Source organism: Dendrobates tinctorius, unplaced genomic scaffold, assembly GCF_039654945.1.
Source record: "Dendrobates tinctorius isolate UK_male_01 unplaced genomic scaffold, ASM3965494v1 ptg000081l, whole genome shotgun sequence".
Classification (NCBI taxonomy): Eukaryota; Metazoa; Chordata; class Amphibia; order Anura; family Dendrobatidae; genus Dendrobates; species Dendrobates tinctorius.
In genome coordinates, this window is record NW_027361749.1 from 10821490 (window position 1) to 10833564 (window position 12075).

Consider the following 12075-nt stretch of genomic DNA (forward strand, 5'->3'; position numbering starts at 1 on the left):
TCAAAAAGCACTAGAAAATGGTTTGAGAGAAAGCACTGGAGACTTCTAAGGTGGCCAGCAATAAGTCCAGACCTGAATCCCATAGAACCACCTGTGGAGAGATCTAAAAATGGCAGTTTGGAGAAGACACCCTTCTAATATCAGGGACCTGGAGCAGTTTGCCAAAGAAGAATGGTCTAAAATTCCAGCAGAGCATTGTAAGAAACTCATTGATGGTAACCGGAAGCGGTTGGTCGCAGTTATTTTGGCTAAAGGTTGTGCAACCAAGTATTAGGCTGAGGGTGCTAATACTTTTGTCTGGCCCATTTTTGGAGTTTTGTGTGAAATGATCAATGTTTTGCATTTTGCTTCATTCTCTTTTGTGTTTTTTTATTTAAGACAAATTAAATGAAGATAATAATACCAAAGAATTTGTGTTTGCAATCATTTTCAGGAAGAAACTGAGTATTATCTGACAAAATTGCAGGGGTGTCAATACTATTGGCCACAACTGTATATGGGGCCAATTATATATGGAACATTATATGGCACCCATCATACACTGCAGAATCATATATGGGGCCCATTATATACTGGAGCATCATATGGGGTCCATTATATGTGGAGCATCATATGGGGCCCACTATATATGGGACATTAAATGGGGCTTATTATATATGAAGCATTATATGGGACCCATTCTGTTTGGAGCAATATATGGGGTCCATCATATACTGGAGCATTATATCAGGCCAAACATGTACTTTATGAAACATTATATGGGGCCCATTATTATTATTATTTATTTATATAGCACCATTGATTCCATGGTGCTGTACATGAGAAGGGTTTACATATAAATTTCAGATATCACTTACAGTAAACAAACTAACAATGACAGACTGATGCAGAGTGGAGATAGGACCCTGCCCTTTCGGGCTTACATGCTACAGGATGGTGGGGAAGGAGACAGTAGGTTGGTGGGTTGCAGCAATTCCGGTGTTGGTTGAGGTGATATCACCGGTAGTGGTGAGAGAGAAGGAGGTAGCGGGGTCATTGCAGGCTGTAGGCTTTCTTGAAGAGGTGGGTTTTCAGGTTCCGTCTGAAGGATCCAAATGTGGTTGATAGTCGGACTTGTTGGGGCAAAGAATTCCAGAGAATAGGGGCTATTTGGGAGAAGTCTTGGAGGCGGTTGGGTGAGGAGCGAATAAGTGTGGAGGAGAGGAGGAGGTCTTGGGAGGACCGGAGACATTATGTATGGAGCAATATATGGAGCTCATTATACTGTATGAAGCATTATATGGGGCTCATTATACTGTATGGAGCAATATATGGGGCTCATTACACTGTATGGAGCATTATATGGGGTCCATTATTCTGTATGGAGCTATATATGGGGCTCATTATTCTGTATGGTGCAATATAAGAGGCTCATTATTCTATATGGAGCATTATATGGGGCCCATTATTCTGTACAGAGCAATACATGGTGCCCATAATACTGTATGGAGCAATATATGGGGCTCATTATTCTGTATTGAGCACGATGTGGTGCGCATAATACTGTATGGAGGACTATACTGCCTGGTTTCTGACCTATTGTACAATGTACAATAGATAGCACTCATGTAATTTAAGAAGTGAAATCTTTGGCATTGTACTATACCTATATTTCTCTGCCGTATCTGTGCACTATGAATTGTGGTATGTATTAAAGGGGCCCACTGAGACTCTTTCGCCCAGGGCCCACGAAAACCTGGAGCCGGCCATGGTGTCATGCTACGGCGATGATATGATGCTAGGCTGATCAACAGACCAGTATACAGCGAGGAATGGCACCTCCAATGTCTCAGTGGGAAACATGAAGGGAAATCATGGAGTACCGTATGGATCACAAAACTCCTGTTGCTCATGTAGCTTCAATGCATCTTCTAACTTATTTCGCAGAACTCAACGTTAGGACTAATTTCAGCCCATCCCAAACCAGTTCTATGCGGTAAATAAGACAATGTATAGAAGCTATGTGAGTGCTGGGAATTTTTTGATGCCCACTATTAATCTGAGGAGGCATTAAGGAGGAGGTTTGCAAGTCACTGGACCGGCAGTCACAGATGGTCATACATATTTTTTCCTCAATGCCTCAACTTTTATATTAAGCAGTTAGTCATCTCAGAACGTTGTACTCAGTAACAAGATTGTATTAAAATGTGGATCAATATCTTAGTCAATATGGTGCCAAGAGTTCTACGTTATTGTTCACCCTAGTGTATTCACCATCAAACCATCTTTCATCCAAAGTCGAGGGCTGGAGGGCCTAGTATTATACTGTATATAACAAGAGTAGAACAATGTTCTACCCATAGTGGCAGGACAACACAAGACATGGTTGTTTTCTTCCTTTAAAATGCTTGATTATTAAAAGTATTCTCAAACGTTTACATTTTTTTGGTCCAGCACTACACATACTGTATATTATCTAATTTAATAATCAAAGGTTTTTCACCTTCCGTTTTATTTCATGAGTAGACAAAACAAATCTTCAAGAGATCTGTTGGGAGCAATGAAGGAACTAAATGTACAAGAACAGAGCATTTCCCACATGTTCTTTTCATGTACTCTATGTAAAATGTTCCTGTAATTCCAACTATAAACTTATTATTAGCCAGGTACTGAATAAGGAACAAATATCACTTATATCACTATACAAGCAGAGGTCGCCAATCTTCATGTGATCTAAATTACAGTGGTTGTCCATTAGGGTTAGGGTTAAGGTTGGACAGCACTTTCTGAATCCCTATGTTTTCTCCAGTAAAATAATAACACTTATACTCACCTCCGGTGCCGTGTCAGCGGTATCGGCAAGGGTTCTCCCAGGGCTCCCGTGACATTATGATCCCTGTGGCCAATCAGAGGCCTTTTCAATCTCTTTGGACAAATCACAACATCTGGAGGAAGAGAGAACTGCGGCTGCAATGTCAATTACATCCACAGGAGAGGAGAGTAAAGCCAGAGTTGATTGGCCACAGGGATCGCATGACATAACGATGTCAGGGAGTGCCAATGCCAACATCAATGGAACAGCACCAGCAAAAGAGGCGAGTATACTGTAACTGTTATTATTTTACTGGGGGCAAACATAGGGATTCAGAAGGGGCTGTCCGAGTAGTTGAGACAACTTTTAAGATCTTGCCAAGCATGGCGGCCTCCTGATATACTTGTAAAGAGAAGAATTGATATTTTCATAATGAAGCTGAGGGACATACAGTTGTGACCAAAAGTATTGACACCCCTGCAATTTTGTCAGATAATACTTCTTCCTGAAAATGATTGCAAACACAAATTCTTTGGTATTTTTATCTTCATTTAATTTGTCTTAAATGAAAAAACACAAAAGAGAATGAAGCAAAAAGAAAAACATTGATCATTTCACACAAAACTCCAAAAATGGGCCAGACAAAAGTATTAGCACCCTCAGCCTAATACTCGGTTGCACAACCTTTAGCCAAAATAACTGCAACCAACCGCTTCCGGTAACCATCAATGAGTTCCTTACAATGCTCTGCTGGAATTTTAGACCATTCTTCTTTGGCAAACTGCTCCAGGTCCCTGATATTAGAAGGGTGCCTTCTCCAAACTGCCATTTTTAGATCTGTCCACAGATGTTCTATGGGATTCAGGTCTGGACTTATTGCTGGCCACCTTAGAAGTCTCCAGTGCTTTCTCTCAAACCATTTTCTAGTGCTTTTTGAAGTGTGTTTTGGGTCATTGTCCTGCTGGAAGACCCATGGCCTCTGAGGGAGACCCAGCTTTCTCACACTGGGCCCTACATTATGCTGCAAAATTTGTTGGTAGTCTTCAGACTTCATAATGCCATGCACACGGTCAAGCAGTCCAGTGCCAGAGGCAGCAATGCAACCCCAAAACATCAGGGAACCTCCGCCATGTTTGACTGTAGGGACAGTGTTCTTTTCTTTGAATGCCTCTTTTTTTCTCCTATAAACTCTATGTTGATGCCTTTTCCCAAAAAGCTCTACTTTTGTCTCATCTGACCAGAGAACATTCTTCCAAAACGTTTTAGGCTTTTTCAGGTAAGTTTTAGCAAACTCCAGCCTGGCTTTTTTATGTCTCGGGGTAAGAAGTGGGGTCTTCCTGGGTCTCCTACCATACAGTCCCTTTTCATTCAGACGCCGACGGATAGTACGGGTTGACACTGTTGTACCCTCGGACTGCAGGGCAGCTTGAACTTGTTTGGATGTTAGTCGAGGTTCTTTATCCAACATCCGCACAATCTTGCGTTGAAATCTATTGTCAATTTTTCTTTTCCGTCCACATCTAGGGAGGTTAGCCACAGTGCCATGGGCTTTAAACTTCTTGATGACACTGCGCACGGTATACACAGGAACATTCAGGTCTTTGGAGATGCACTTGTAGCCTTGAGATTGCTCATGCTTCCTCACAATTTGGTTTCTCAAGTCCTCAGACAGTTCTTTGGTCTTCTTTCTTTTCTCCATGCTCAATATGGTACACACAAGGACACAGGACAGAGGTTGAGTCAACTTTAATCCATGTCAACTGGCTGCAAGTGTGATTTAGTTATTGCCAACACCTGTTAGGTGCCACAGGTAAGTTACAGGTGCTGTTAATTACACAAATTAGAGAAGCATCACATGATTTTTCGAACACTGCCAATACTTTTGTCCACCCTCTTTTTTATGTTTGGTGTGTATTTATATCCAATTTGGCTTTAGGACAATTCTTTTTGTGTTTTTTCATTTAAGACAAATTAAATGAAGTTAATAATACCAAAGAATTTGTGTTTGCAATCATTTTCAGGAAGAAACTGAGTATTATCTGACAAAATTGCAGGGGTGTCAATACTTTTGGCCACAACTGTAAATTATAATTTCAAAGGATAAGATATGATAAATCTTATTTTTGAAAGTTTCAATACTGATAACAGAAAACCATGATAAAGTTCTGCTTTAGAGAATGCTGTCCTATAGGAAGTATATCTACAGTCATATGTTAAAGTTTGGGCACCCCTATTAATGTTAACCTTTTTTCTTTATAAAAATTTTGGTTTTTGCAACAGCTATTTCAGTTTCATATATATAATAACTGATGGACTCAGTTATATTTCTGGATTCAAATGAGGTTTATTGTACTAACAGAAAATGTGCAATCTGCATTTAAACAAAATTTGACCGGTGCAAAAGTATGGGCACCCTTATCATTTTCTTGATTTGAACACACCTAACTACTTTTTACTGACTTCCCGAAGCACTAAATTGGTTTTGTAACCTCATTAAGCTTTGAACTTCATAGCCAGGTGTATCAAATCATGAGAAAAGGTATTTAAGGTGGCCACTTGCAAGTAGTTCTTTTATTTGATTCTCCTATGAAGAGTGGCATCATGGGCTCCTCAAAACAACTCTCAAATGATCTGAAAGCAAAGATTATTCAACATGGCTTTTCAGGGGAAGGATACAAAAAGTTATCTCAGAGATTTAACCTGTCAGTTTCCACTGTGAGGAACATAGTAAGGAAATGGAAGAACACAGGTACAGTTCTTGTTAAGCCCAGAAGTGGCAGGCCAAGAAAAATATCAGAAAGGCAGAGAAGAAGAATGGTGAGAACAGTCAAGGACAATCCACAGACCACCTCCAAAGACCTGCAGCATCATCTTGCTGCAGATGGTGTCACTGTGCATCGGTCAACAATACAGCGCACTTTGCACAAGGAGAAGCTGTATGGGAGAGTGATGCGAAATAAGCTGTTTCTGCAAGCACGCCACAAGCAGAGTCGCCTGAGGTATGCAAAAGCACATTTGGACAAGCCAGTTACATTTTGGAAGAAGGTCCTGTGGACTGATGAAACAAAGATTGAGTTGTTTGGTCATACAAAAAGGCAATATGCATGGAGGCTAAAAAACACAGCATTCCAAGAAAAACACTTGCTACCCACAGTAAAATTTGGTGGAGGTTCCATCATGCTTTGGGGCTGTGTGGCCAATGCCGGCACCGGGAATCTTGTTAAAGTTGAGGGTCGCATGGATTCAACTCAGTATCAGCAGATTCTTGACAATAATGTGCAAGAATCAGTGACGAAGTTGAAGTTACACAGGGGATGGATATTTCCGCAAGACAATGATCCAAAACACCGCTCCAAATCTACTCAGGCATTCGTGCAGAGGAACAATTATAATGTTCTGGAATGGCCATCCCAGTCCCCAGACCTGAATATCATTGAACATCTGTGGGATGATTTGAAGCGGGCTGTCCATGCTCGGCGACCATCAAACTTAACTGAACTGGAATTGTTTTGTAAACAGGAATGGTCACAAATACCTTCATCCAGGATCCAGGAACTCATTAATAGCTACAGGAAGCGACTAGAGGCTGTTATTTTTGCAAAAGGAGGATCTACGAAATATTAATGTCACTTTTATGTTGAGGTGCCCATACTTTTGCACCGGTCAAATTTTATTTAAATGCAGATTGCACATTTTCTGTTAGTACAATAAACCTCATTTGAATCCAGAAATATAACTGAGTCCATCAGTTATTAGATATATGAAACTGAAATAGCTGTTGCAAAAACCAAAATTTTTATAAAGAAAAAAGGTTAACATTAATAGGGGTGCCCAAACTTTAACATATGACTGTATATACCAGGAATCAACACACTTTAAAGTTAGATATGCTGTTCATTTCTGAGTGGCAATTCACAAAAAAATCATCCAGATAGTAAGGGCTTGTTCACGTTGTGTTTTTTCCTCACATTTTTGCCACAAAAAAATGCATCATTTCACTATAGTGAACAAGATGTCTGAAATCTCATGTCCGTTCTGCTAATTTTTTCCTTGCAGATTTGAAGCAGTTTCAAATTTGCTGCATGTCAATTCTTTCAGCGTTTTAACAGCCTTTATCACTCATTCAAATGATTGGTGGAAAAAAACAAATAAAAAAAAACAGGAAAGAAACACGCCTATTTTACAGATGGTGTTTCCTGCACAGAAACAAGTTTTTGGTGTAGCGATGTCTGCTGCTGATACTTGACATGTGCACATACCCTAAGATAGCCTAGCGCATTAATATGAGGTTTCCTTAACCAGATTTATACTTCTTTGGAGAGCCTCATCTCAACAAATATTTCTAGAAGAAAGTTGCAAGGTAAGTGGCCAATATATATGAAATTATACACAAGACCAAAGCTGGATGACCGAGGTGGAGCCAGACCACTTTTGACGCTGTGACTTACTGTCACTTACCCAGTTCACCTTGTACAACACGTTAATGCTAATATATGACTTACCTTGCTTCCATTCTCTCTTGTTTCTCGTTCCATCTTAATGTCCCCAATCAAGAGGTTCTTGTACTTAGTTTTCCCATTACTACTGTGATCATCTATTGGAAATTCTGAATTTAGTGGAGTTGGCTGTGGACAGTCACTCAGATTCAATGGCTGTTCATCTTGCTCCGAACTAGGTTTTCCATTGCCGTTTGCTTCAGCCGCCTCCCTGCTATGTACTCCTCCTGTTGCATTTGAGCCGTGTCCCAATGTTTCATTACCACTAAAACTCTCTGGAGCGGAATCATCTGCAAAACATATATTTTAAACAGCTGTTTAGGTTTTATATGGTCTCATAAAAGCAATGCACTCAGAAAGCAACCATAAAACCAAACGTCCTAACGTATGTGTCATATTTTCTTCACATGTAGAATAATTACATTAGATAAACCTCGATTTGCTAAGAGCTGACTAAACAAATCATCTCTGCAGCCCTTAGACTGTTACTCACAAACGCATGGATACATGGGCATAATTCCCGGACCACTAAATATACCGGGAAGCCTTGGATCTCATCAATATTCTATACTTAGTGAAGGCAAAAAGTCTAAAAACATACAATATGTACAGTATCACCCAGCTCATGCTGATTGATAAATTTGGCACATCTTTTATGCACTATTTATAACTCACAGTTAGTTGCCTTTGCTCGTTCCACTTTTTTGTGTCTACGTTTTGTCTCACTTAAAGAAACAATTAGCAAAAGCAAGTAATGGGTAAAAAATAATAAAACTGTGTACACCCGAGGCTCTAATCAGATAGTTCCAGATCGGGACACTCCGGTGGAACAGGAAATGATGGTATTCAATTCTTTCGCCATCTAAATGCTCTGATCACTGACTGACTTCAGTGTTTAGGTGACTGGGACAGTCCATCATTGATGCAACATTATAACCCGAAATATGTGATGTTTTGGCATATTTAGGGTCAAGTTCTAGATACAAATTGTGCCATATTACTTAAAAAGGTAGTCTATTACATTGTATAATGCGCCCATCGATTTAAACCTTTTAACCAAGTATTTTTGTAAATACCTTCTTCTGACATATGTGCCTGTGAGCCTATTGTGCATGGCTTTTACGATATTGCAAAGTGCTTTATCAATAATCAATGTTAAAATTTATAACAATCAGTAGCATACATAAATCCCTACAGGTTAAGATAAAAGTAAAAACCTAATGTTGACTACAAGCTCTAATGTCCATAGTAAAATGTAATCCGTCCTTTTCTACACAACTTAAGCTACGGTACATTGCAATATTTCAGGTCATATAAACATCTGGGTATTTTCCAAAAAATTCAACCTCTGATGGTAGGACTAGCAAAAAATTGTTGCAATACAACTGTACTGGTATACTAAACAATGACTGCACCCCAATAAGGAGGTGATGAGCATTGTTTTGGAATGTTTTATAGAATTGTACTTTGAGCTTACTTACAATCACCGATTCAATCTTGTGGCATTGGTTTGTATTTCTGATGTTTCTACCTTAGATAGGCGACACTGTCAGTATTGGAGTATTGGGATCTACAGGCCCTCAGGTGGCACTGCATTAAAAAAGGCATGACTATGACTTGATTGTGCAAATCACTGCATGAGCTCATAAAAACTTACAGAAATCACTGCCTATGACTGCAGTTCACCGTGCAATCTACAAATGCAAGTAAATGCTTCTACAATGCAAAGAAGAGACCATATATCAACACAATCTGGAAACAGTGATGATCTTCTTTGGGCTAAAGATCATTTAAAATCAACTGAGACAAAATGTAAAATTGTTCCGTGGTCAGCAGAATCAAAATTTGAAATTCATCATGGAAACTACAGACACCATTGCAGGTTAAGAGAGGGATCATCCAGCTTGTTATCCTCGCACAGTTCAAAAGCCTTCACCTCTGATGGTATTGAGTTGCAGTAGGCTATGTGCACACGTAGTTTTAGGTGCTGCGGATTTTTCCGCACGGATTTGGAAAAATCCGCAGGTAAATTCTCAGGTCAAAAGACCTGGGGTTTACCTGCGGATTAGCCTGCGGTTTAGCTCTGCGGTTTCACACCTCTACAATGGAGGTGTGAAACCACTGCGGATTCCGAACAAAGAATTGACATGCTGCGGATTTGAACCCGCAGCAAATCCGCGCGGAAAAATCCGCAGCATGTGCACAGCGTTTTTCAGTTTACCATTGAAAACAATTGTAGTGTACAGCACAGCTAAATCTGCTGCGGACCCGCAGAGCCTGAAATACTGCGGATCCGCAGCAGAATCCGCAACGTGTGCAAAAGGCCTTAGTGCCTACGGCATGGGCAGCTTACTCATTTTGAAACGTGAGCATTATATGGAGGTTTTAGAACAACATATGTTCCCATACAGACAATGTCTATTTCAGGAAAGGCCTTGTATATTTAAGCAAAACAGTGCTACACCGCATACTGCATCCATCACAACAGCATGGCTTTGCAGAAAATCTCGGGTGATGCTGGCCGCCTGCAGTCCAGACCTTTCACCAACATAAAACATTTGGTGGAATATGAAAAGAAAAATTCAGCAAAGAAGACCTAGGACTATTCATCAGCTAGGATCCTACATGGGACAATATTCCTCTCCCAAATCTCCAGCAATTGGTTTCCTCAAAAATAGAAGAGGAGATGCTACACATTGGCAGACATGATTTGACTTTAAGATGTGTTGCTCTCATTGATTTCTAAATTATTTTTTTCTTTTCAAATGAAAAGTAAAATTGTCTAACTTTCACCTTCTCATCTGTGCTTATGTTCTATTGTGAATAAAATAAGGCTATGAGAGATTTCCAAATCATTGCATTCTTGTTTTTTTTTTTTTTTTACTATTTAATGTTCCAACTTTTTTGGGGAATTTGGGTTGTATTTAAAAATAAAAAATCTAAAAATCGGAGAGATAGCACAGTGAGCAATCACTTATTCTATCGAGAATGGTTTGTAAAAAAAAAAAAAAGAACTCAAAATTCAGAGCACCGCAGATAATTCCCTGGTGCTGCATAAGTAACAGCTGATATGGTCGTTTGTATGTAAGATGCCATGCCACACAAATGCCACGCAAATGCCTGGTATAAAACCAGCCTAGAGGAAATTACCTGGGAAATAATAGTATGAAGACAGCTTATAGTTAATATTAATGTTCTTTTCATCAATTATATATACAATAATGTAAAGTTCTTCTGTAAGCAGTAAACTGCAATGATATAATATTATTTAGATCGCGCGCTGGCAAGTCACTTATTCAATGTAAGGCAGTAGAGATAACGCCGTGATGAATGGGCAAGAAGGCGGCTTTCGCTTGTCAAGTACCTTCTAATTTTAATGAATTGTGAGCTCGCTTGTCAGCAAGAAGCGTCCTTAGCAAATAAAAGTTTAAAGTGGCAATTCCTCTAAGGAGCCAAAATGAAAGAACGCCAGTGACATGTTTAATATGTTTAATGCAGAAATGTGTGCGATCTCCACCTAATCTCTTGTGAGCAGAAGTCACTTTGCACATACTGTTCACAGAAACAGGCTTTCCTTTAACTGGGGTGAAGATCAATTTCATTGAACTAGATCAATCAGCGCTCTGACCAAGGCAGTGTCTTGTCGGCATCTACTCCTAGGTGCCATATTGGGCTCGTGTCTCACCAGTTGTCCCTAGGATCTGTGTATGTACATTGGGACACTTATCAAAGGAGGAGAAAGCCGAGGTGCGGTCTACAAATGTTAATACAAATATAAATGTGAATAGAAAGCCTTTATTATGACATAATTGGGCATGTGGTGGCACAAAAAGTGCTCACACAATATATATATATGATACACATTTACAAAACAAATCAAAAGCAGCAATAATAAAACCAACTGGTATAGAAAATAATGTAATCTATACAGATCTTTATAAAAGGGCAACAGTACTGACCGGTATTTACATATTACAGAAGTGATATATTCATCATCATGTAAAATTAATTCAAAGTGCTAAACTACAAAGGTTAACAGGTTTGATAATGTGTATAACAATGTATACCAATGCTGAGTCAATTATAAATCTATTGCTATGCCTCTTTTGTATATCCTGATTACATGTACAATACACAGCCACATATATGTTGATGAAATCTGCAGTACATGGTCATCAGATATAGCCACATGTTAGGATGTCTGACCCATGATCTATATATATATAAACGCCTTATCGTGTCTGTCTGTAACCGAAATCGCGGGCCGCTGACTGGTCACGGCCACCAGGCCGCAACAAATCAGCGACAGGCGCAGCTGTTTGTAACAGTAAGCTGCGCCTGTCACTGATTGGTCACGGCCGCCAGGCAACAGCGGTCTTTGGCGCAAAGCAGTACTGGGAACGGAAGATGCCGGCAGCGTGGAGAGGAGGGAAAGAGTCCGGGGGCCGTCGGATGGTAAGTATATCACATTTTTTATTTTAGTCTGCCACTGGCCATATTCTAGAGTACCCGATGCTTTAGAATCGGGCCAGCAGCTAGTAAATATATATACAGCTCTGGCAAAAATTAAGAGACCACCACATCAAAACCATGTCATGGTCAGCCCATTCTCCAGACCTGAACTTCATTGAAAACCTCTGGAATGTAATCAAGAGCATGATGGATAGTCACAAGCCATCAAACAAAGAAGAACTGCTTAAATTTTTGAGCTAGAAGCAGTGTGAAAGACTGGAGGCAAGCATGTGTAAGGGAGGGCAGGACCGTAGTCGTGACCTGTATTCCGGGCCC

At 39.9% G+C, this 12075-nt stretch overlaps 1 protein-coding gene across 5 annotated transcripts in view; it reads right to left on the bottom strand.

Annotated features, from left to right (window-relative positions):
• The window catches only part of NOL4 (nucleolar protein 4), a 464933-nt gene that overhangs the window by 114185 nt on the left and 338673 nt on the right, over window positions 1–12075 (bottom strand). For all 5 annotated transcript variants that reach the window (XM_073583742.1, XM_073583739.1, XM_073583741.1 and 2 more), the window contains exon 6: window positions 7294–7577. In XM_073583742.1, the coding sequence (XP_073439843.1) occupies window positions 7294–7577 (284 nt within the window). The remainder of the gene's footprint in view (window positions 1–7293; window positions 7578–12075) is intronic.